This window comes from Acromyrmex echinatior, chromosome 10 (genome assembly GCF_024713525.1).
Source record: "Acromyrmex echinatior isolate Ae372 chromosome 10, ASM2471352v2, whole genome shotgun sequence".
Lineage (NCBI taxonomy): Eukaryota > Metazoa > Arthropoda > Insecta > Hymenoptera > Formicidae > Acromyrmex > Acromyrmex echinatior.
The window spans coordinates 7,034,050-7,061,354 of record NC_141861.1 but is presented as its reverse complement, the minus strand read 5'-3'; the positions used below and the strand labels follow the sequence as shown (position 1 = coordinate 7,061,354).

Here is a 27,305-nt window from a genome sequence, read left to right as displayed (position 1 = left end):
TTCTCTTTTAATTACATATATTGCAAATATATTGTAATTATACAGATGCTATAAATTTAATAAACCGCAATATTTAATTCTGTTAAGAATTAATTAATTTTTATTTTCGTAAAATTGAAATATATGATATGTAAATTTCAAGGTAAATAAGATAATAAAAATGCAATTTGGAAGCAAGGTAATGTATAAAAACAAAGACAAATTGATATTGTTACGAGTGTAATAATAGTATATAATATTATATATGAATGTCTATATTGTACAATTTTGTTAATTTGAATAGAAATTTCATCATTAATTAGTCGTTTGATTAACTATAAACTTAATTATTATATGAAATGTATTTATCTTGGTTTGTATCCGTCATCTCTCTTTTTATGCAACGATTGCATGCTATGTTAATGAAGAGCAACAGGATGGCAATTCGCGCGAAATTTTGTAAGAATGAAACGGTGAATCCTAAGCTTTCGTAATGATGCACCAGCAGAACTGTGTTATCGAGATATACATGATAATTCACACCATTGTCTCGGGACAATGTTTATTGTCTAGATTTACGACTTTAGGAACCACACGTGTAATATTAACGGTCCAAATATTAACGTTTTTAATTTTATAAAGAAAATTATTAGAGAAACAAGAAACAATTACGCTTTTATAAGCGATAAGATAATCTTATGCGTTGTTCAATAGTGAAAAACAATATTTATGTGATATTCGTGTATGATTTTTACAATAGTATACGCGAAAAATCGCAGCTGTTATTATAAAAAAAAAGTTATTTTTCTATATTTAGTTAATAAGAATAATTAAATTCTTCATTTTACAAGATTTTATAAATTTTAGAAATTTCTCTTCATCTTTTTTTATAAACCATCACATTTCACCATGATTCATGACATTTTTCTAAATAATATCGCTTCTTTCTCTTCAAAGGTTTTTTAAATAATTAAATAAGCTTTCATGTTTTTTATTCCAGATTTATCGAATAAAATTCTCATTGTCTTATCCATCTAAAATCGACGATGGAATAAATTAAATGTTTTATTGATAGCGAATTGCGAATTATCTATAATCTTTACGAAAATCTTGCGGAAGTTGAAATTTTGATGACGCAGAAGAAAAAGTGACATGCAGCACATTATATTATTTTAATAACATCATTTATTTTCCTCGATATTTGCACAGTCAGTTACAATCGGATCTAAACGCGACGCTTGTACATCACATAAATCTACATATGGAAATCTATTTATATGCGTGTTATATATGCAATTAATCTGATAATTTACCGGTAAAAATCTTCGCCTGAATCGATCACAGATTCATGCATTACGAAGTCGATTGATTAAAGAGTAAATTGCGCGAAAGAAAACTATCATCGACTGGTTTTGTTTGAATGGAATCAAAATACTTTTGTTATAAATTATAATTCAGTATTTAAATATATATTTCGATCAATTATACTTTATTATTTTATTTTTTTAAATTTTTGATCGACAAGATTTTTTTTCCTTCAAATTTTTTTATGTTGCCTAAGTTTTGTTTGAATGTAAGACGATGATTAATCAGATTTTTTTTAAGTTAATTTTGCATTTTTTAATATTAAATATTTGTTATCTTACTTTCGCCAGAAATTGAATGCAATTTACACTTACAAATTATATTTATACATTTAAGAATGCAAAAACCTAACCGAATCTTTTTTTTCTTGTTCTCTTCTTTTAAAAAACATTGACATTTAAGTCTGATTTGCTATTCAACTATAGGATGTTTATATCGAATTAGCGAGTAGAATAAATTTTATGCAAAATTGATGATCTTAATTGAGTGCGCTGCTATTTTTACTAGACGGAGGAATCAAACAGATATACTGATGAAATTTTCATTAATAGCGTGATAAATCTTACATGGAACTTAGCGTCCGTTCGCACTTTGCGTGTGTGTGCTGTACACCTTTACGCATTCGCACGATCTTTCGCAACGATCGCACGTTGCATTGTTTGGTCGGTCGCAAAACGTTACGCAAAGTTGTCATATGTCTGTTTCAGGTCGGAAAAAGCGTTCAGAAATCAACATAGACACTGGCTTAATTGCAATTCGCAATTTTTATTGCATCAACATACAGCTTAAATGACATGTACGTGCGTTAATTATGTTAATTGACTACGCACGTAGAAATGTTGGCCACGGCGTGTGTTACATACGCATGAATAAGTCGCACTGAATTTATTATGATACGTGAACTTGATACTCATTATAGAATTAATGCTATTTGTGCGCACGCTTGCATTTTAAACAACATAGATTTGAGGAATAAAATCAAATTTTGATATAAGTCGACTGTACTTAATTTAAACGAAGAATATTTAAACGGCGATATTTAACGTAATAAAGGACAAAAGATTTTTCTTTAATCGCGTACAAATTTGCAATTTTTTCAGTTCCGTCGCGTTTCCAGTTTGAGATAAACAGTTAAAGATGTTGCCTCATAATTTGAAACTTCATATTTGTTTGTCATTTTTCAAATAACATGAAAATAAAATATAAATAAATCTTCTTTTTAAGTACGTCATCTGTTTTTAAAAGACGACTCCCGGGACTGAAAAAAATGATAATAACCTTGATTAAAAAAATAAAATAACTGATGTTATTTTTAGTCTCGTTTTTTTAAATTGTATATTAATTTACAAATTAGTTCCTATTGTTAAAATGACTTTTTAAATTTATTTTTTACACATGATAAATTAAGCAATTTTTATATTACAAAAATATATTTTATTTTGTATGCAGTTTATGAAACTTCAACTTTCAATCAAAATAACTTTTTATCTTATTTGCAATTAAATAGTTTAGTTTGATGACATATTAATTTAAGTACGTCAATATATCAAAATCAATCCTTGAATAAAACTTCGAAATTATCGATGGCACCAAGGTCGTTGCTTCCATCACTAATGGACACATTCATTTCCATCGTTTGTTATTTTCACTGTATCACGTCTTAATTTCTACCTAAAAAATTTCTACAGAAAAAAGTATATTTTTTATTCCTATATTCTTTTCCAAAAATGATCCTCATTAACATTTGTAATTTATTTGAAATAATTTGATGAATCGTGCAATATACCGATTTACTATTGCACATAACTTCTGCAAAAGAGTGCAATGTTTTCATATATTTTTTATGTAAAACATATTATTAATAATATTGTTATTAATTTCATCATAATTTAATCATTTTTAATTTATTTTCAATTAATTACGAATTTTCTTTTTATATATTTTCTGAATTTTTTAATAATTATTATATCCTATTATATTGTTATTCTAGTAATTATTAAAAGATTTAACAATTATTATATTATTTATTCTATAACTTTTGTGCTGTTTCCTCGCATTTTTAGTTTTTGATTATGAAATGTTATTATTTATTTTTTAAGTACTTTAATTTTTTGGGATGCATTATAAATAAATTGATTATTAGTACAAAAATATTTTATACATACAATATATCAGCCATAATTCTTTAAAGCATAATTACTTGTTTAATCTCACGTAAACAAATGTTACAATAACATTAAAGCAGAATATTAAAAATGATTAAAAAAAAACAAATCAAACAGCAGATTAAAAAAAAAAAAGACAATGTTTTTTTATTATTAAATACTTATATTATTTACTTATTTTTTATTTATTCTAGAACTAATTCTTTCTACATTAAAGTCCGGTTCCATCAATGAAATTAATCTTAATCTCGGTTCAACTATAACTCTTCTTTTTTTATATATAGTTATATGAATTAGAAAAAGATGAAGAATAAATTGAACTGATTATGAGACTAAAGTTGATCTGCATTGCTAGAAACGAGCATAAGTGGAACAACTGTATCTGAATTTGAGCAACGTGATTTTATAACAGAGAGAAATCTTAAGTATTCTATAAGGCATCACCAGCGGACGTCGCGTCGCGGCTATTACGAGCACACTTAACAGGTGTTCGAGAAGTTACCGGAGCTGTAAGCAAAAGTGTTACATCAGCGCAAAGATGATGCGCGATTGTTGTATATACATATATAGTATATATGTGCGGGATGCGTATACGCAGGCTATTCTTACGAATCCTGATTTATCGTGGCGCGAATCGAGGGGTTGTTCGACTGCGCAAGTAAAAAAAGTGGAAGCATAATTCTTTTAGTTTCCCTTGCTCTTTTGATGAAAAATGACGTCGTAAAATTGTTATATAATAAAGCTACATAATGAAATTTTTATGTAGGTAATATTATATTATTCCAAATATATTACAAAAATATATACAGAAAGAAACAGAAAAAAGAAATGTAATGTTGCAATATCCTTAAATATTTTTTAGGTTTATAAATGTTCAAATTCATCGTAATATCAAATGGATACTAATAGATAATGTCACCTTTATCTGTTCATTATATGCACATTACAGCCATTTCATCCTGGGATTTTTACATAATATAAAAATATCCAGACTTTAATCTTCAGTGATGTATAACAACATTGAGGAATAATGATTATAATAATTATCATGTTGCATTGGCATTAAGTTTACTCGTGATGACTATAACCGTAGTAGGAAAAAAGTCATGAATTAAAGAATTATTAAGAATTATTAACAATATTTTATAATTTTTTTTCTGAAGGATATATTATATATCGAGAATTGAAAAATACTGCAGGCTACAACGATAAGTACGATCTGCAAAACTATGTGGTATATTGTTATATTTTACTGATCTTACAATAATTTTTTTATTGGACATAAATGAACGTATTTATGGATTTCATGTGTCTATAAAAAATTGTAATTGTAATTCATATGAAATTTATAAATATTATGAATGAATTGCAATACTTGTTTGCTATTTATATGGAGATTAATTAACATTTATTTCGTATACATCGCTCATTAGCATTGCTGTTGCTTTTTGTGTATGTCCACGTCAATTTCCTCTGCAGAGACATGCATTTCGTCAGTGTGACACAACCGGAACCTTCTCCACTTTTCCAACGTGGACCGTGGAAACTCCAAGAATGGAACTCGGGCCTTAACCACCAGTTGCAGCACGGATGACATTGACTAGCCTGTTACTCGTCTACGGCGTCTATGTTACCACTTGGTGAAAGTTGACGAAGCGCATCTTCAAGGTCATCGCCTCCAAGGAATCGTCTCCGTTCGCGACTGACGTTTTCTGAAATTTGAGACGAAGAGACGTCAATGAATTACAAATTGATAGTACCGTGATTTTTTTCCTCAAAACGACTATAAACGCGATAAAGTGTGCAGATAATATCATATGATGTGCAAAAAGAATGGATGGTGTCTTAATTGCCGAGAACGTTAATTACTCCATTGTGCGTTTCAATTACTCGATACGAGCGGATAACAGATTTTCAGCTCGCGCATGAAACAATGTTAATAATAATTTAATAAGGTGTTTAGCGCAATTGGTGACTACTGTACAATTCACAGTAAATATCGTCGTTTAATAAAATGATCTAGAGAGTGTTGTTTATGGTTGAGCCATGCTTGTAAAATATATTCAATCAATATTATCCACTAACACTTTATCATTTTAGGCGAATTAAAATGCCAATATATTAATACATATCAAATTTATGTTTCACATATTGTATTTTAACTTGTTTATATATTAATACAAATTTAATTTCTCTATGTATTGAAATTATCTCATTTAAAATAGATATTCTTCATTTTGTGGCAAAGACAGTTAATACTTCCGAAATACTCAATAAAAATAGATCACATATTCCTTGTACTATTATATGTAAAAATGTGTAAAACATATAAAATTATAAACAAATATCTATTATTACAATATATAAATAAATAAAGTGTATAAGAGATGAGACGTGTAAAAAATATGATCTTCGAATGATATATTCTTTATATGATCTTCATATTTGATTCTTCGTATTTGTTTTATCGACGTTTATATATATTTGTTACGTTTCCATTATTAATGTAATGTAAATACAACTAATGATAAACAAATTTAACGATTATAGTGTCGCTATTTTATTAATGAAAGAAAATTTCGTCTTGTGCTTGAAAAGACCCTATATTAACATATGAAATGGGCAATACGTGTACAGCTATTTGACGCACTTGAATTAAGAGAGACTCAAAGAAATAGAAAGTCTTTTTATCTACCGCTATTGCGACTATCGACACAATGTGTGCTTGAATTCAAAGTGACGATAAACACTTCGACAAATGTCCGAACAAAATACGCTTTCTAGGCCGGGGATTAATTAACATAAGACTTCTAATAAATAGATACGATACTTTAAGATAAACCAGTAGAATTCAATTCAATTACATGAGACGTCCCAGAATAGCTCGACAAAATATTTTAGATTTGGAAAATTTTCAGTATGACGTAATTACAAAGACATTTTAGAAAAATAAAAAGATTTTTGTTTTTCTAAAATTACACTTTAAAATAAAAACATAAAATTGATAAAATTTTTTTCTGTTTCATTTCAAGTTAATTTTAACAAAAATTTTATATAAAGCTTATTTATCAATAAATTCAAAATCATGTTAAAACATTTGTTGTACAGTTTCGTGACATGTGAAAAAGTTAGTTATAAATTGCTGATCGCATAACCAACACTATCGTGCTGGTATGATTGTGGGAACAAAGAGTTTACTCCAACTGTTATTAGCTGTTAACTTCAACCTATCCTATCATTAAACGCATGGGAAAAAAATGTAGGTGAACATTGATCGATTACTCGACCGCTTTAAGTTCGATTGGATCGATGAACAATCTTCTCTTTCTTTCTTTGAATATTTACACAGTTACAGAGAACTGTATATTTTTTATGAGCATATATCTTAATAATTTTTTATAAGCAAAAAACATGCAAATTGGATATAATATAAATTTATTTTTTCTAAATGCAATATTTTTGATTTTATAAAAGCATTAAATTTTTTATAAACAAAATGCATTCTGTTTTAAGTTATTTAATAGCACGTTATAATTATTTTTTTTTATATAACGATAACTACTAAAAATTTATAAACCTATACTATATATCACAAAAATGTAACTTAATTAAAATTAACGAAGTGTATCCCGAAGATAGTATCTCAGAGATCTATCTCTTACATATATGATGGCGTAAGATATTCTCGTTATTTACTATATTAATCAATTATTACCTGCCACATCCTCTCTCATTAAATCTACCTTTTTAATTCTTGGAAACGGATCGGAATGGCTCTCAATAAAGGGAAGAGAAAAATTGTCAAATTAATCTTTATAGTCGATCGCAAGGGCCGTTGCTTTCTTCGGAAAAAAATCGATCCACTCTCTAACTCTTAATTATCCGAACTAATTATAACTAAGGTCTTCCATCGGAACATCTCATCGGGTCCTTGTAGCGAAGGGTGGGATGAGTCTGCGGTCTGGTGGGGATCATTTCTATATAATCGACGGTGAAGGTGCCCGTCTCTTCATATCCTGTCAGTGACCACGTTTCTTTAACCGCCGTCTTCCAAGTCTATCCGTATTTTTCCAAGAGACAAGTGATACAAGGTGAGTGCCAAAATCCGGATGTTGTCCGGAAGGATTAAACCATACGATATAATTTCAGTGAATTCAAATTTCGATGCTGCAAACACATGAAAATTTATTTAATTGTTTATAATAATGAAACATGATATACATATATACATGAGGTAAAGTATATTTTTTTCCCTTATTTACAGCATCGAAAATTAAATTAAGCGAAATTTCTAAAACTATTAATGATTATAATTAAAAATTACTGTACATCTTTCAGATTTATTAATTCAAATATCTTACCGTTTTTGTTTTTTTATAATTATAGTATCTACATACATTGCAAATTCTTATAAATAAAAGTTATTATTTTGTTTTTACAAATATATCGGGGCAGATTAGAATAATCAATAAATTAATAACCAAATAATTACATGCAATTAGTGTAAAAGACATAAATTTTTAATGAAGGCAATATAGAGAGAAAGGAGAGTATATGTGCAGCATAATTAATATTTTCCAATTTTATCCGACAGTTATTAGCACACAATTTAAAGAACTGAAAAGATGTATTTAAAAAATATATAGAAATATTATTAGGCACTAAATCTAACCGAAACCATGTAGGCCTTTTTCCTTAATTGTTTCACTTATAATTAATATTAATATAATTACTCTTCAATTTCTGAAAATTTACATTGTAGAGAAACTATTTTTGGATTAAAACATTCACTATTAACATATATACATATTTGATAAATTATTCTGCTTCTACAATTATTTCAATATAAATTGATGACATTTGACACTTTTTAATATTGTTTGTAGCTGGAGAAACTTCCAGTTAATGTTGATGTGATTTGACGTATCACGTAACATAGATAATTAACGTATTGGCATCCATGCATAAAAAATGTCTTGCTACTTCGTTAAAGACACTCCCTAAGAGAAACTTCTGCTTGATGAAAAGGAACTGTTTATGTCGGTGAAATGAAATCGCGTATCTATATGTCAACGCCATTACGTACAAAACTCTCACCGGTTTATCCCAGAGCATCATAATAAGCCGAGGAAATTGTGATATCTGAATATTTAATTTCTAATTCAATATTAAAATAATCTGTTGATCTTCATTAACATATAAAGTCGCCTTCGATTAACTTATAAATCTTTCGTGTTATATACATTAAATATATTTCTTAATTATGATATAATTTTTACTTAGGAAAAATGTATTTGAGATTATATAAGATTATTTTGTGATTCTATGTAATCTCAATAGACATATCATCAATTTGACATATTATTATTCGCGATATGCATTAATTAAAGCTAATAATAAACATTTATTGTTTTCATTGCAATAAAAATTATAAAAATTATTCTACAAAAACTTTACAAAATTTGATAATCTTGCATATATTATTGTCTTTTATCCGTAATAATATCTTTTTTATTATTCTGTAATAGATGATGCTGGTGCCGCTAGCTGTAGTGCTCCTCGCGGCGTTCGCTAACGCCGAACCAGCGATCAATGAAGCCCGACCGCACAGTAACCGACCTGGAAGATTCTTGTCTCTTCCGATACCGCAAAAGTGCGCAAATCGTAAGTACCTTCTGACATCAACACTTAAATTATTATTTACATTGTGCTTACTGCAAAATATGATAGGGCATCACAAATGAAAAATCTAGCCCCATTTATCCTAACTTTTACTTATCTTAATTCCGCTTGTCAAAATCACCGAGAATTAATAAACTTATCGCCTATTAGGTTGCATAAACTAAGCTAGAAATACTTAATTATTGATCCATCCATTCGATTATTATTATTACACAGAAAGAATGAAATTTTGTTACAGTATTTAAAAATTTAGCTATAGATACAGATATTAAATTAAAAATAATTTTGGTGGACCATTAAAATAATTATATAGGCCACTATTGTCATAGTACAACATAATTAATTACACACGCGCAAAATCTGTAATATTTCATTTTTATTTCTAAATCGTGCAATTTATTTGACAGAATTTACTTAATCTTGCTTGTCGCTTTTTCATTTTAAGAGTTCCATCGTATCTTATGATAGTCTTGAGATAATAAATACGAATTAAACGATTTAATTATCCGTGCAACATATTGTCAACCGGTGGAAAGAAAACTCCGTGATTTTGTAACACAATGGTGCACCTCGTTCACGAAACCGCTCGAGCTTGCCTCGATTAGATCATCCGCACGTAAAATGCCCGTAAAGTAAGAAACGCAGCGGACTTTCATCGTCGCTTGCTCGCAGAAGGGGCAATCGTGCGTCTCGGGTGCGCGGCACTGTCGTGCCGTCTCTCAAAGGAATCGAGGTTACAATGCTGATACACGTTAAGAAGGGGAGGGGAGAGGTTCCTCGCGCAATTTCACGAGCTACGAGTTTACTTTTAAAAGCAGACGAGCCTCTCTCGACTCTTGTGCAAGCACGCGCCCCGGGTACTTTAGATCGTTGTGAGTAGGTGGTACCGGCTTGCGTCCACTTGTTACCACCAACAGGTTCCCGATAATACTGCATCGCACGAACTTTCTTGGAGATTCTTTATCCTGTCTGATGTACACTTTCTCTACGCTACTCGATCAAAAAGCCAATCATGCTTAAATGACACACTTATTACAAAAACATAGACTTAATTTCGAGAACTTTATCAAAGTGAATATTTACCTTATAATATTATATAATATATTTGTTTATAATATATAATATATTTCTTCATAAAATGTAAAAAAAGAAGTGATAATGTATAAAAGAAGAAATCATTAATAAAGTAACGTATATAAAGTAATTAATATTATATGTAGAAAAAGAGATGTGGACAATATATCTTTGTAAATAATATTGTGTCACTTTAATATCTTTAGTGTAGTAAGTACCTACTACACATTTTTTTTCTGCTACTGAATGATTGCGAGAATCGTTTGCTTTCTACTCGTTTAAGTAGCAATCTCTTTGACTAATGGTATCCTGATCCAGTCTTGCGGCCTATGCCTCACAAAATAACCGTTTGTAACGCAATACTAGTGTTAAGCATCACTGTATTAGCATTGCCTTCGGTCAGACAATTTCCGCAAGGATGTCTCAACATTGTTATACGCGTCGGATTAATTCAGTAAGATGCACATTAATGACGTCATAGCAAGGACATGATCGATGGTTATTCAAATGGTAATATGCTCGCCTATCTCTCCCGAGTTATTAATGCATCAGTCTATAGTCACCAAATGTTAGCTCATTGAAATAATACTGATTTCATAACTGATTAATATAAATCTTATTCGTCATTTTTTATTTCTCTTCTAGATCATAATATTGGTTATCGATAGATACATAGAAATAATAATTTTTCTAAAATCTCTAAAAATTTAGATACACAATAATTTTGTTGAACTCAAAATAAAATATATAGAAAATTCAAGCATGATGAGCTACAAAATATTTTGGAGTTCTACATAAAGAAAGAGATTTCTTTAAATTTAATAAATGTAGTCATTAGAATAATCCAACTGAGTCTTTAAATTAAGAAATGCATAATAATTGATTGCATTCAAGCTAAATTTTTGGGATTAAACAAAATAGTTTATATTCAAAATTAAATTGTTTTAATAATAATTTAAATAAGAATTTTGAGTTAAAATAAATTTTTCTCTTTTTAATCAGTTTGAATGACTCAACAATATTTTAATATAATTCACCAAATTATCTTCAGATCTATATTTAGTTAAATTTTTAGATATTCCAGCAAAGTTGTTCTTCTCTTTCTAAATAGAAAGAAAGCAACAGTGAAAATTATGCTGATGACCTTGATTGACTAGCTACGATTAGTAATTTAAATCTTCTTATATTGTGTAATTATGCTTGTAACACGAATAAGAGAAAGAAAGTTTACTCGAACAGCGCCGAATGACGTCAGTGTGAGCGAAGATTACCGAGAGAAAACGGATGTTTACACTGCCAGTGCACCAAAGATTTTCTAGCAACTAACGAGTAGAGTATGCAGGAATGTAGAGCGACGCGTGAGTCAAAGTATGATAGGGACCAGGGAGAGATATGGAATTTCCAAATGGTCGCATTTCCACGGTATTTAATAACGTGAGAGGCATGAGTAGGCCGTGGGAGTGAATCGGCTTTGCCGCAATGGTGCAATGTAATGATGTTCGGATACGACCACAATCACCTAACAACCTAATGATTGCATGCTCGCTCTCCTGGAATGCCCGATCGCAGGCAGGATGGCAGGATGGAGTTTACCGACCAAGTCAATAGTAATCAGATGTAGCGTGATCCTCGTGCTCGTGTCGAGAAGAATATGTAATAAGCGTGTCAATGCAGATGCACGCGCAGAAGATGCACCGAAGAATGTGCAGAAACATAACCGGCGTAAACCCCATAGTCGTGCCATGCAGCGAAAAAAAAAAGAATACTTAAGTATACGCTTAAGTATACGTGCGAGCATTGCAGTGCATATGAATTTTATGAGGACATTTCTAAAAAGATTTTACGATAAGTGAACTCTCGAATTTTATGCTGCGTCAAAATAATTATGCACGAGAAACTGTAGAAATTGTTTGTATGCAGAAAGATTCAATATGTGTGAATAATAATTTATTTGCATTCGTATCACATAGGATTTTTATCACCCATCCAATTAGGACAAAGAATTAATGGAGTATAGTGATTAATTTTTATAAACTTAAGGGAACAAAGCCGTTAACAATGAAATACGTAAGGTGTTCGTGTATGTCTTAGACTCTTAAAGCAAGCGGTAATGACACGCTTGTTGAGTAACATGTGAACAAGTATCGGCCGTGGATATTATATAATACCCATTGGCCTATTAAGCCGGTGTCCGATGGTGCTATTACAGTGAAGATACGCGATTAAGCGTCCGCATGCTTTACCACATTACTCTCGCGCATATTGTAATTACAGTCGAGGCTGTTAGTTGCGGTAATTTTATACAATTTTCGAATTTTCCTGTCGAGTCTGGCGCAAAGTGAAAATTTGCCTTGTATGTCAAATCGATACGTGTGGTTTCGTAGGGCATTGTAATATATTGCTATGTACAAAGAAAAATGTAAAGATAGGCTTGCGAGCTATACTTATTCTATGATCACTTGTTAACAAGTACACGCGACATAATAGTGCACGGATGATCTTTGACCGGTAATAATAATTTGCACTTATATTGCAGGGATAGTTTTCTTATTTTACACGTTGAATGTAACCTTCGAAATATTAATATGTAATTATAAGATATATCCATATAATTAATAAGTAATCATTAAATAAATAATATGTAATTATATCACAAATTAAATAATGTATTGTAATTAACCCTTAATATTAGATCATTGAGTATTTCTTTTTTTTGAAATATTAGAAGCACCTGACTAAATAATAGTCTTTCCTTTTTCAAATACACGCAAGTGTACAAATACCTTCTAAAAAAGTTAAAATATATGTGAGAATCATTTAATACTTTTTATAAACTTGTAAAAATATTAAAAATTTACCTACTAAAATTTTCATATGTCTAAGGTTAATTAAATGAAATTCCGCGTACATTACTTGCGTAAGATGCTACTGCCCGTTTTATAGCAACAACTTCATCTTAGTATGAATTCTACGACCCCACGTTGAACTCAGAAACGTGATAAGAACATCTGATAATTTCACAAGCTTGGAAAGAAAAAAAATTGAAGCAGACAATCGTATAAGGTTAATCGACGTATTATATACCGCCGTTAATAACAATTGCGTAATCACGATTGACGCCGAATAAAAGACCGTCGCTAACAAATCGCCGTTAAATCGCCTTATGACAGTGCGGCTGACCGATCAGCTGTTGCAATCTTACTCGTCGTGAGGTTGACTGACAACTCTACAAAAGGCCGGCGCTACATCGCCACGAAAATGTCAGGAACTGCTTACGAAATCGGACAACAACGCTCTTCGAAGATTATCCCTTCGCATGTCGCTTACACCCAGGTAACAGCCAGACATGATTCGTTCATAAAAATGTTCACAATACGTCTGTACCGCACATTGTAGTAATTTTTGCATGATGACAAATTCTTTATGAAGCAAAGAAATATGTTCGCTTTCAATTGATTTTATCTGCATACTTTGGAACAATGTAAGAACTTACTCATAATTCAATAAAAAATAGATATGAATTGATTTATATCTTTATGTTAATTTGAGTTTCCAAACATTATTACTAAAAAAGAATATCAGATTTGAATTAGGAATATTTTGTGAGATATGTAAATTTTGACACACAATTTTGGTATATATACATATACCAAAGTAAGTTTTTCGAATTGTTTTTGTCAGAGAATATTACTGGATAATAATTGTTAGTTTCTTTTCGTGAGTACCAAGTATTCGCGATAAATCGAGAGAGAAGAGCATGGGGAAAACTGTTATCCCCATGCAAAGACAACCTATGCCGGGACCCATTGACCCGTCGCGTCGTGTGCAAAGAGAAAAAGTTTCACCTTCGCTTGGCAGCTCGTGCGGAGAGCCACGAGAGTTTCCTTTTCCTTCGCCTCCGCACTCGAATATTGTTTATTCACGACTTGCCGTCGACCCACTGATCTCGTTCGAGGACGAGAAACTGATTCCCGAAAATTCACTCGTGGCCACTAAGGAATTCCAATTAAGGAACGATTTCATCGTTTATTATGATTAATTAATTATTTGTCTTCTGTTAAGTCATAAATACAAACTATAAAAAAACAATATAATTAATTATAATTAATATTAATTAACGTAATAAAATCTAGAGTGACACAAATCATAAACAAATCATAAAGACTTTTGCACATATGTCCTAATCAGATATTAATTTTATTTTAATTCAGTATTAACAGATATATTAAATTATACACAAAAAGAATGTTTTGTTTGAAAGTATTAAAAAATTTAGTTACTACACGTAGAGATCTAATTTTGTTGTATCATTAAAATATAAGATGCTCAAGCTAGTTGCTAAAATATCAAAACTTTTACAATATTGTTCATTACTTGAGCGTCCTATATAATTATTTTGATGGCTCAACAAATTTTTCAGATTTGTATCTAACTAATTTGTATAATAAATTTTCAGAGATTTTTTAGTCTTTAATAAAATTGTTCTTTCCGCATATTAGATATTAATAATCTCATAATTAATAATCTCATATTCAATGTACATACTTCATTATATTTTGTAACGAACAGAAACTCAATCTTCAGATTATATGTTAATTTAAAAAACTGTTAATTTACAAATTTTGTTGCCATTACATATATATCTCACACATATATTTATATTATTCATATTTTATTATTCTTACAAAAATGAAAGAAGCAAAAATTGCTTTTCTCTGTAAAGGAAAGCGCTTTCGAACGTTTAGACTATTTTTATCACGATGTAATGCGCCTTGGCTATGGTGCATGTCATTTCCAAGAGTCTGCGAAACTCGCGACTCATGGATTTTATACATGGAGAACAATAAACACGATTGGTATCTTCTTGAGTGACAATTAGCAGAGATCAGCTACGATTGTAGCAACATCCGCATTTTACAAGTGAAGCTTGCTCATTAATATACACGTTTATTATGTCGCTTATTAAATGACGCACTCGTCTAGAGTGTTTCCATTATGAAAAATAACGTCAATTAAACATCGATACTTTTCTCCAAAGAGCCGATTTGTTCATCAGCAGATTAAATCGATGTTTCGGTAGTAATGTCGGAAGTGATCGCGCTGTCGAAATACATCGAAAGCGCACTGTCTCATTACTGAATCAGCTTTCTCTTTGTCCCAAATGGATCGAGCGATCAAATATATTTCGTCGTAGAAAATAACGTAGAAATGTTTACTCTTATTTAGCTTATTAAAATACAGATCGTTTACGTCCACTATTGGATGATGAGTGTGGCTTCAGCGAAATCATTTATTCTCTCTCTGGATAGTGTAATCAATAATTCTTAACTCAAGTCTTTCAAAGAAATTGCAGCCCTTTGTCGAACTTAAGTAAACGTAGAATTTTAATCATCTAAATATGGATAGAAAGTAGCAAAATATTACATGAAGCGAAAGTAACATTAGGTTTTGTTCTTTTGTGTGTTTTTAATAAACTAAAAATTTGCTAAAATATTTAAGAATTTTTACATAGTTTATGTATGAGAAAAGTTTAAATAATAATCAATGTTATTTTATAAAAACAATTACAATTTTATTGATTCTAAATATTTTAGTGTTCTATCAAAATACAATAACTTTATTTTGACGTCATAAAAGTTAAAATGAGAATTTTTTATTACAAAATTCGACTGTTTATTGACGTTAAGAACAAAAATAAAATAAAAATTTAGTTGTCATCGTGCTAAGCTGATTAGCCTTTCATACACTATTATTTAAAATTATACAATAATTATTGTGCTTTTGGAGACTTAGTTTTAATTTGTAAAAATAAAATCATTTTGATTTTTTGTTGATTTTTATATATGTATATCTTTGATGTATATCTTTGATCAGTTGCATGTACGTATATATTATTTGATCATCAAATGTGTTAGAATCTGCGCTATAATCCTCGATGAACAACAGTACGATTGAAGCGATTATCATTGCGAGTTCCTTGACACAAACGCGTGAGACATACTGGGAGCATAAATATATAATCGATGCTGATATAACGAACGTAAATTGCAGTGACTCGACAGGAGGCGAACATTTTTTTCGTTCGATACACGCGGATGCACCGTTGCCTTTGCATGCGAGTAAAGACAAAGAAATCCATCACATTTAATGATGATATAATCACGCATAGTCATTCTCTGTATTCTTTTAATAATACACATCTAATATTACACACGTTAACGTTCACACATGACATTTTTATAAATCTGAATTTTAAATTTCTATGAATATATACAAAGAAATCGTACATTACAATCTATATTGCTTATACTAGACACATCCATGCTAAATATATCCTTATTCATACATATTATTAATTTCAAATTTGCTTTTATGTTGTATTTAATATGAAACTTTTTGCAAATATAAAACAGTAAGCAAACACTAATAAGTTATTATGTTATGTATTAGTCTGTATAGTTTATTACATTGGTAATTGGAAAAAATGGTTTTGCTAGAATATCTATATATATATAAAAATTTAGCTAAATCTGAAAATAATTTTGTTCAATTAAAAAAATAATTATATAGAACATAAGCTAGAATATTAAATTTTTTTGTAGCATTGCTTATTAACATTTGAATTTCCTACATAATTATTTTGATGATCTAATTTCTAAAATTATTTTCAGATCTGTATCTATAGCTAAATTTTTAGATATTTCACTAAAATAATTCTTTCTGTGTAACAATGAACAGGTAAGCGATCATAGATATTACTGCGACATATACAAGATCCACAACGTAGATTATCGATCTAAACGAGAATAGCTATGATGACGGCATATTTTATAATATTTACATGTCAATTTCCGCTCGATGCATAGACGAGGTGCATAGCGATAGTTCCACACGTGATTGGCTCGTCTCACTATTTAACATATTGAAATCGCCTCACGTGACTCCGATCAATGGAAGCGTAAATTACTTTCTAAGTACGACTATGTAATATCGCGGTAAACGCTTACCTGTACTGTGTTTTTCGTTTTATTTATAAATATCCTACTTCAGGGCTGGTCAAATATTACTCTTGTGAAATAACCTTTGAAAATCAAGCATTTATCCATTAATCAGAAGTAACGCGACGTGTCGTTATATTTTACGATTATTTAATAGAGCTCTTAATATTCACGAAGAGGCAGACATCACGTTTCCGTCATCAATTTTCTTGAGAAACTATCACCGACATCGATACCTGTTCATATTTCAGTATCGGTTATTTATCATCGGTACTAAAATACAACGCTTTATCCATTATCAGACGCGGAAATAAAAATATATACAGCATTACTAGTACAGTCATGTAAAAAAGCAAGATCTAATTTAAATAAACAATTTAATTATTTGTATGTATATAAAACAAGATAGAGAGGTTAGTACATGTTTATAATGTTTACATATTTTAAAAGAAAGTAAAAATATGAGAAATAAATCATGCTAAAAAAAAACCAAAGTTTAATTGAATCTGTTACTTAATCGGAATTATATTCAAGAATTGTAAAACATTCCATGTATGTGTATTATTATTATTATAAAAAATATTAGTGAGAAGACATTCGTATTAAATAAATTCGTATTTACTAACAGTTTGTACTTTTGGTTGTGTTTGATTTGAAGATCATTTAACATCCTTATCTTATAACATTTTTAACTTGTAATTTTAGAAAGTTATTAATATATTTTTAAGTAACATCACATAAAATGCTATAGAGAAATCGCTTCTAATCAGAGCGATTGTGTTACGAAACATTCGATTTGATTCAAGTCCCATGTATCAAACGCCGCGAGCGAGAGAATGACGCGACTGGGATATAAAATCCTTATCTTCCATAGATGCGAAGTCTTCGTTAAATTTATACTGACAACGGGAATCACGACTTTGTCCTATGTCGTAAATCCTGACAGACAGTCTTTCTTCTTCCTCGATACACGCAACACAATTGCCTTTCCACGGCAGAATCTCGAATTGAACACTTGGGTGGCTGGCACGATTCATTCGCAAAGAAACTTTGTTTAAAGATATTCCAATTAAAATTTAAACTATTGCTTTTTCCAACAAAATTATCAATTGCGTCATACTCATCCTTTTTCTGTTTATTATTTTATCAGAAATTATGACAACAATAAAATGTAATTATTAGAAATCTTACGAAAATTTATTTAAATTATTACCGTATTAACTCTAATATATAGATATATGAAACTAGCCATTTTTTGAAAAAGGAAAATACCTACATTATTATATTTTCAGTAAAAATAAGTAACAATCATTTATCTTTTATTGATCGTTATTATTTTATCAGAAATTAACGGCTTGAAATCTAATTATTAGAAATCACAGTATTTGCGAAAGATTGTTTAAATTATTACCGTACAACTATATGAAACTACAGCTGTTCTTTGAAAAAGATAAAATACCCAGAGAGCTACATGTTTTTCTATGGACTGTTACAAATGGATCAAGGCTACAAAAACGGCAATAAGAATGACTGTTTGCTAAATTACAATGATACAAAACAGGTATAAAAAATAGCGGCTGCTTATAAAATCACCATTGACGTTATCGACCTTTGACATTAGCGTATTGAATCTCTTGTGAATACCAGGCGAAATCATCAATTGACTGAAAACGTACGTGGGCAAGGACACGAAGCAGTAAAATGTAAAGGGCGCCGATGCTTGGAGATACAATCGACTCAATCGTTTTATTTAAATTTAATGGCTATCTCTTACATAACATATAACGCCGTGTAATAAATTTCAATTAACATAGCCAACAAGTTGCCAAAAAAGAAGATACCATATAAATCTAGTCATTTTAATTAGCATTAAATGTTAATCGTACATTTTACATACATATATATTTGTGGCTTCTCTGAATCATGGAAGAAATGTTGTCTCATATTATAATGCGTATCCAGGAGTATTTTTAAATATTTTTCAAATAATTAATGTTGTAATTATAGTGACTTATCTGAGTTTACGCAAATAATTATTTTTCTATACTGTATATATAATATATTAATTTTTATTAATACTCTGTGATAAAAGTATAATCTAATTTCAAAACTTTTTCAGTGTTTCATCGTTCATTAGAACGTTTTTATTGATGTAATGGGTTACAAAGTGAAATTTAAAAAATTTTTGAAATCTCTCTCTCTCTCTCTCTCTTGAATCTCTTTTCATAATCATATTTGAAGAGATGTGTGTGCGTGTGCGTGTGTGCGTGTGTGTGTCTCAGATATTTAAAACCATGTAAAATCGCGCGATACTAACGTCATCGTAATAACGGCGAAATATATGTTGCGAATGTCACGACGAATGGAGAAGTCACTCGAAAAGTCGGCTCAAAAAAGAGGTTGAAGAAGATAAAGAAAAAACGCGGCGAGGGGATCGTACACGCAATGGAATATAAAACGTTATGTCACAGCGCGAGGAAGAGAAAGAGAGAGAAAGAGAGATGCTCCTTGTAACGCAGCCCGATAATACATGTGCACGTATACGTTTCGTAATGCGGCGTTAGGCGCTCATAATGAGACACACGTCGTAAATCGTCGACGGGGAGAGGCATACCTGCATAAATACCGGGAAAAAATGTAAGACTGTTGACATTTAAAGCGGATGATAATGACGCGCTGCTGCTGTGCCGCTGTCGATTACAGATTCCCTGCCCGCGGAATAAAACAACGCGCTAACTTTAGCGGTCCCGACTGACTGAGACTCTAGACGAAACATGTACCTGGTAGCATTTGGTGGAAGACGTGAAGAACTCTGAGAAAATTGCAAAATGTACGAGAGAAACAGTGGATCCCATTGATACGACAGTAAAATGCTACACATGAAAAATGGAAGATTTCGATTAAGTTTAATAAGCATTTTTTCGTTCAACTCAAAGAAACATACCGTATTTTGTTTGCTAATTTTCTGAATTTATGGAAAAATATTGTATAAATTGCATTTCTTATTACACGTCATGTTTTGAAAGCAACATTGATCGAGAAATATATATTTTTACTTGTTGGTTTGATTAGCATCTCTTTCTAGTATTTATTAGTATTTCTAGTTTCTCTCTGAAAAAAGTTCGGACATATAAGTTTTATTTTTTATTAAATATACAGAAAGAAATGATTGTTGAAGTATCTAAAAGTTTAATTAGATATATATCTGAAAATAATTTTGTTTGGGCCATTTAAATAATTGTGTAGAATGCTTAAATTGATCGCCAAAACGTTAAAACTTTTTGCTGCATTGTCATCAACGTTTAAGCTTCCCACATAAAATTTTAATGGACAACAAAATTATTTTCAGATCTAGCTAAATTTTTAGATAGTTCAGCAACTTCGTTCTTTTCTGTGTGCACAAAACAGTTTATATTATATATGTGATGCTAATATAAAAATATCGATTAAAATACGAGATACGAAGAAAAAATTATTTAATATGCTATTATGCGCACTTGATGAAGTTAATTATTTAAGGAACATTGATATTTGATAAACTCTGAAAAGGATATTTTTATGTAAGGATATTTCGACCCTTTAAGGAGATAAAACAAACCTTTTTGCGGCCAAGTGGAGTCAATCGACTTTAGCCAGACACGTTCGGTCGCGGAAAGTATAGATCTGCGGATTACTCTATCGCAACAGCTGTTTGACCTCTGAACTATTAACCACCGGTTAAATCGAGAATCTGTTAACAGGAAAAAAAGGCGCAATTGCGAGATCTGATATAATCATCGATTTACTATTCTTTCTGCAACGCCTCGAATGACACCTCCATAAATAATACGATGATAATAGGGAAGCTAATACTCTTCACATTTATAGACACGATACAGTGCTACTTCAGATTCTTATCCACTCTCGAATCTCACCTTCTATTGGAAATAACGTATATAACTCACCTTCTATTGGAAATAACACAGAAATAACGTGTTTAACACAGTAAAACAGTTTTGCTGACATATCTAAACTTTAGATAAATACAGATCTAAAAATAATTTGGAACATATCAAAATAATTATGAATATAATTATTTTATTATAAAATTCAAGCATCACGCAAAAATGTTTGACAGTCTAGCAACTAGCTTAAATGTTCTAAAATGTTCACAATTGTTTTTTGATAGTCAAACAAAATTATTTTTGAATCTTGTACTCTCTAAAACTTTTCACTCTGAAGAGTGAAATTTCGCTCTTCAAAAAAATTGAAAATTGAGCCACTTTTTTCCAAAACTGGCTCAATTTTCACTCTTTAGAATAACATTTCAAAAAATATAGAGAGTATCTAATTAAATTTTTAGATACTTTAGCAAAACCATTCTTTCTGTGTTTGAATTATAAATAAGTAATTTAAGAAAATTATAAAATTACAGAAATAGAATAATAAAATGATTATAATAAAATACTTTACAGGGCCGAAGCAGTTTAACTTCCGAGGGCACAACTATTTCTATAGCGGGCATGTACCGGCCCATGCCAATCAGAAGGTGGATTGGTTAGACGCTAGAAATATTTGCAGGGAATACTGTATGGATCTCATTTCGATGGAAACTCAAGAAGAAAACAATATGATCTTCAGGCTCATCCAGCAGAGTAAGTATAACTTATCTTGCGATCGAACTCTCATGAAACGTGCCGACATTTGTACGCGCCTCGCTCCTTTATGAATCATTCTTACTGTTCCACATTGCAAATTAGAGATCAATGCATGATCGAAGGACGAAGTAATAGAGTAGCGGCTTCTCTTTATTTGTGAATAAAGAAAAGTGCGGCATGAAATCGTATTTGCAATTAAAGAAATTTTTATAAGTAGCTAAAAGTTAAAAGAAAAAATGTTTTATTATTATCAAATCGATCAATTTAATTTACGAAATTATTATTTTAGTTCGATTATGTTGCAAGTTTGACAGTAATCGATGCATAGTTTATATAACTGAAAGATGTGTTTCAAATTTACATAAAAAATATTATTAAGTACCAATATCTGGCTTCGATTGTGTAAGACACTTATTTGATTAAAAAAATATTTTATTCACAATGAAAAATTCTTAGGTTTGCGATCTGTACGCATTGCTTCACAATCGGTTAAATGTACCATTATAATGAAGATTAATTTACGTATTAAATGATTCTAGAAACTGCATAATTATTATAATTTGACCTATAAATATCTAATAGAATAGCATTTTCTGATTACACCTCTTGATCGATAACAAACACGAAGCATTGCTTATCGGATCCAGTTCTTCTTATTTCACCTGTAATTAACGCACTGCAACTTATCGAACACGAAAGGAAAATACAAATTCTTGAATTCATTTGAGTAAATCCACTGGTCCTTTTAATAGAATAGTCTTAGAAAGTTCTCACTCGACATACAACCGTGGTGATGATAGTAGCGAGTCGTAAATATCGACACCAACATGATTTACCACGGTAACTTTCATCCATGCGAGATAATCATTCGGCAGTATTTCGAAATAAGCAGTCCCACGTGGAACATCATAGCGTCTCCGATTCGGATGATTAATGACGATGCTTCCCCTTTATCCTTTCGTTCTTTTCATTACGACCTTTCGGCTGCAGCGCGATGCGTTTAAACGTATCTGAGAACCGAAAGTGTAATTAATCGAAGGGTTTTACACGACTTAGTTGCTTTTACTTTTATTAGTAACATTGCTTCTTCCTCGTTTTTCTTTAGCATTAAAATGGTTTGTTGAACTTAAATGATGCAAGTTGTAGTTCAATACATTCGATCCTCCTTATCCTTAAAGAAATTTTTTTTATAAATAAAATAATTTTTTTTATTTTATTTAAATTATATTATTATATTTATTAATTATTGAATTTATTTAATAATTATTATATGTTTATAATAATTATGTTTAGAAATAATTTTTAATTTTATTTTATAATTTTAAAATTCGATTAGAAAAAAACAATTAACATGCCAGTTTTCATCAATGTAGATTAACTGTAATCTAAGTTTAACTTATTTTTCATCTTTTACTTTTATATAACGACATGAAGATTCGTTTAATGACGCAAGTAACTTAATTACTTTAATAATTAAACAGAAATCGAAAAATAAAAAAAATCATCAATGACTAGAAAAATTAGAAACCGCAATGTCTATCACAAGGATCAGAAATTGAATAAGTAGTTACCAAGAATTAATATAAATTGTCGGAACATTTGTCGGATTTCACTGTCGCCTCTAACCGCAATTATCATAATTGTGATGATACCTGCTCATCATGAACGATATTCATCACGACGGGGAATCGTGGGAGGCTAGTCGGTGTGAGTGTAACGACAGTTTTCAAGGTAATGCGGGGGTCTTGAAGTGGGTTGAGGCTAGAGACTCTCATCTTTTTATATAACAGCATCACGCGATGCATGAATCTTTTTACAGTCCGGCGAAAGTAAGATGGTACCAAGTTGATTTCGCTTAAGAATACTACGTGACCGGCCTTCTCGTTTAATTATACGCTTGGTGGATCTTTTACACCCTCTATATATTGATTTACAGTTTAGAGTGATTTCTCTATAATCCTTGCCTTGATTTAATAAGAATTATAAATCACAGAGTACCTGTTATATCAAAATGCTTCTCTTCTTTTTCAATCCATTTTAATTTTTAAATAGTAGTAAAAGTTATCGCGAGCGAGTGTATTAAAAGTTCGAATATTAGTTTAACATAACAGCTCTATAATAATGTAGCTGTTTATTAAATAGTTTAAAGTTAACTTTGATTACATAAACTTTATTGGATCATATTTACGGAAAATAAATTAAATTTCTAATTTAATGGTTATTATACTTGCGTCGAAATTATTTTTAGTTTCTTTTTGACGAGCAATCGATTTCACAAAAATCTGTTTTTCCCCTCAGACGATGTTCCTTACATCTGGACGTCTGGACGTCTCTGTGACTTCAAGGGCTGCGAGAACCGACGCGATCTCGAACCTAAGTCTTTGTACGGTTGGTTCTGGTCAGCGAATCGCGAGAAGATGGCACCCACCAATCAAGTGCCGAATGGTTGGGGTTTCAATCCGTGGTCGCAGACCGGCCACAAGAAGATCAGGCAGCCGGATAATGCTGAATATGACATCAATGGTACCAACGAATCCTGCTTGTCCGTCTTGAACAACGTTTACAACGACGGCATTGCTTGGCATGACGTTGCGTGTTATCATGAGAAACCATTCGTCTGCGAGGACTCCGAGGAGTTGCTCAACTACGTGGCCAGCACTAACCGCGGTATTCGCCTCTAAAGCGATCGCGGTCAGTCGACACCTACGTGGTGAACATGCGATCGTCCATCAGCGTCATATCAGCACTCACTTTCCTTCTGTATTTCCCGTCGCGGAGTCGACGAGACACGTGCCAAATATAGGGATGCGGGCAATTCTTTTCGGATAATCATAGAGAATCCTTTAGAAACGTGTTAGATGTAGCAAAAAGAAATTTTATGATATTTCTGTAACTAAAATTTACGAATGTTATCTTTTTAGAATTATATTTTACAATAAAATACAATTTTATATAATGTTTTTTACTAATTGTATCAATTGTTTCGAAATAAAAGCTCGCTAGAATTATGATTTTGTAATATGAATTTTCTTTTATTAATTCATGCATCACTACTGATTTTTGTATGATTTCTATTGAATTTCTATGGCTATGTAAAGCTTTTGTATCCTTAGTCTTTTCTCGTTGCGTTATAAACAATAAAAAAAAAAACGATTTATAGAATATTATTTAACTTAACACAGAAAAATTGACTTTGCTAAAGTATGTAAAAATCAGCTTGCTACAGATCTAAAAATAATTTTGTTGAATTATCAAAATAATAATGCAGAACACTAATCGTTGACAATGCTACAGAAAATTTTAACATTTTAACAATTAGTTTTAGTGTCCTATACAATTATTTCGATATTCCAAACAAAATTATTTTCAGATCTGTATCTAGCTAAATTTTTAGATATTTCAGCAAAATCGTTTTTTTTCTGTGTATTAGTAATTCTTTTAATTTCCTATTCTAATAATTATAATGAATGTGAGAATTTTTTAGAAACGTTAAAAGTCTCTCAAACAAAAGCGAAAGTGTAGAATCAGTACATTATGCGATCAATTCGTGACAAGTTTTTATTATGTACAGTGACTAATTCAACATATCTACTTATATTCGGTGCTGTGACTTTAACATAACATGATATATTTACATAAAAATAAATGTATCTATTTATTGCGATTTTGTATCTATAAAAATTTTGTATTTATAAAAATTTCAAATATAAAAAAATGTAATGCTAGATTATTAATTGAACAAACGTGTCTCGTCGCTACGCTCTTTCTGCACTCATCGTATCGAAGAAATTCAATAATTTTATACTTTGTTTAATTTGTATCATTGGAGAGAGTAATTAATTGTGTACATGTATTTATTGATATAAATTTGGCTGGCAGTCTCTGTACATTTATGAATAAACGTTAATCTTACATAAATCATGCATGATTTAGTTAGTATTAAAAATTCAATATATTATAAGGAGACAAACATACAGTATAATTAGAGAATGTTTTTTATGCAAGAATAAATCAAAAGTGGAGAATAAACTTTTTTTCGTCCGAGGCTTTATTTCCGAAAAAATTAAGTTTAAAAAGCTTGGAATACGCGTGCACTTAATGAAGATAAAAGTTTGTGAAGACACTGTAAATGGTATCATATTTACAGAGTCTTTCCACATAACATGCCTTCACGAGTGGCAAGATTAAAGAAAATAATTGAATTTTGATAAATAATTAAATTTTATTCATTTTATTAAGAGTGAATTTACAACAAAAAGCCTCAAATAAAAAAAATTACTTTTGCACTTTCCACTTATTTTATACAAATCCTCCACCTTTCGTTCGATTATCTCCACTTTCTCAGAACAACATTCTCAGTAAAATATTACAATAACAAATTTTATTTTAGATTTATATAATTAATTAAAAACAAATGTTTTATCAAAACATAAAATACAAAATGTAGTAACAATAGATATCAGAAAAATTGTTTAAAAACTTGTTAGCTTGATCTAAAAAATTTCACTTTTGAAATTTTTATGTAGCTTAAGTAAAGATGAGTTTCAATTAGATAATTAATAATACTAGTCTACTATATAATTATAATTAGTACCATTAATTTCCCGTGTTTCTAAGTAGATGAATAATTAAAATATGCATGTGTCTATTTATTTATATTGCCAAGAGACTAGAAGATAGTCTAGTTATACCTTTAGATAGGATAAACTTAGGTACATATTTCGAAGTGCTCATCCTGTACTCACAGATGAGAATCCCTGAGGATTGTACCATCATAGCAGATCACAAAGTTTCACTTTACATGGCGCTAGAAGTATATTCCGAGTCGTCGGTAAGAGACCTTGTATGATCAATTAATGCAACTTTAAATAAAAATCATATCGAACATTATCATATCTTAAGTACATATACATACCTATAAATCGTAATATTTAATACAATAATAAATTATAATGTTATATTTAATTTCGTTATAATTTTTAGTATTTATTTTGCATGGAAATACTATTAATGTGTTTTTCTTTTACATTTTAAATTTTATTATTTTAGTTAATTTATTTTAATTGTTTTTATGATGCATTGTTGCACAATTATATTCTGTGATTATAATATGGAATAAAACTAAACGATGTAATATGGAACAAAGTCGAAGATCGTAGATGTGCTACTCGCTGAAAAATATCTGTGGCTATATAGTTCTATGTGTACGCTTTGTACACATAAAATCGCCAGTAAACAGACACCATTGAAAACGCATGCACGTCCACTCTCAGGCTTTTCTCTTCTATTGGTCTGATAATATCTTGTTGGTATTAAAGTTACTTATAAAAAAAAAATAAAAGAAAGAAACAATAAAATTCCGTGATTTTTTAAAATTAATTTGAAAAGACTTTTTTTTTTAATCT

The 27,305-nt window shown here is 30.3% G+C and overlaps 1 protein-coding gene and 1 long non-coding RNA gene across 2 annotated transcripts; one reads left to right on the top strand and one right to left on the bottom strand.

The window, feature by feature from the left end:
• Positions 1–4,264: 4,264 nt before the first annotated feature.
• Positions 4,265–7,401, bottom strand: LOC147908250 (uncharacterized). Its single transcript, XR_015546489.1, has 2 exons — positions 7,225–7,401; positions 4,265–5,221 (listed from the first exon to the last, which is right to left on the bottom strand). It is a non-coding gene; the product is annotated as an uncharacterized LOC147908250 (long non-coding RNA).
• Positions 7,402–7,497: 96 nt separating this feature from the next.
• Positions 7,498–25,818, top strand: slf (C-type lectin domain-containing protein slf). Its single transcript, XM_087410218.1, has 4 exons — positions 7,498–7,600; positions 9,038–9,173; positions 21,718–21,897; positions 24,199–25,818. The coding sequence occupies exons 2-4, from the start codon at positions 9,038–9,040 to the stop codon at positions 24,579–24,581; spliced, it is 699 nt and encodes a 232-aa protein (XP_087266344.1). The 5' UTR covers positions 7,498–7,600; the 3' UTR covers positions 24,582–25,818.
• Positions 25,819–27,305: the final 1,487 nt, after the last annotated feature.

Bases quoted from the DNA above. Each gene is read 5' to 3' on its own strand.
- slf (XM_087410218.1), top strand. From the start codon at position 9,038: ATGATGCTGGTGCCGCTAGCTGTAGTGCTCCTCGCGGCGTTCGCTAAC. The intron at 9,174-21,717 runs GTAAGTACCTTC...AATACTTTACAG, and splicing joins ACCGCAAAAGTGCGCAAATC to GGCCGAAGCAGTTTAACTTC. The intron at 21,898-24,198 runs GTAAGTATAACT...TTTTCCCCTCAG, and splicing joins CTTCAGGCTCATCCAGCAGA to ACGATGTTCCTTACATCTGG.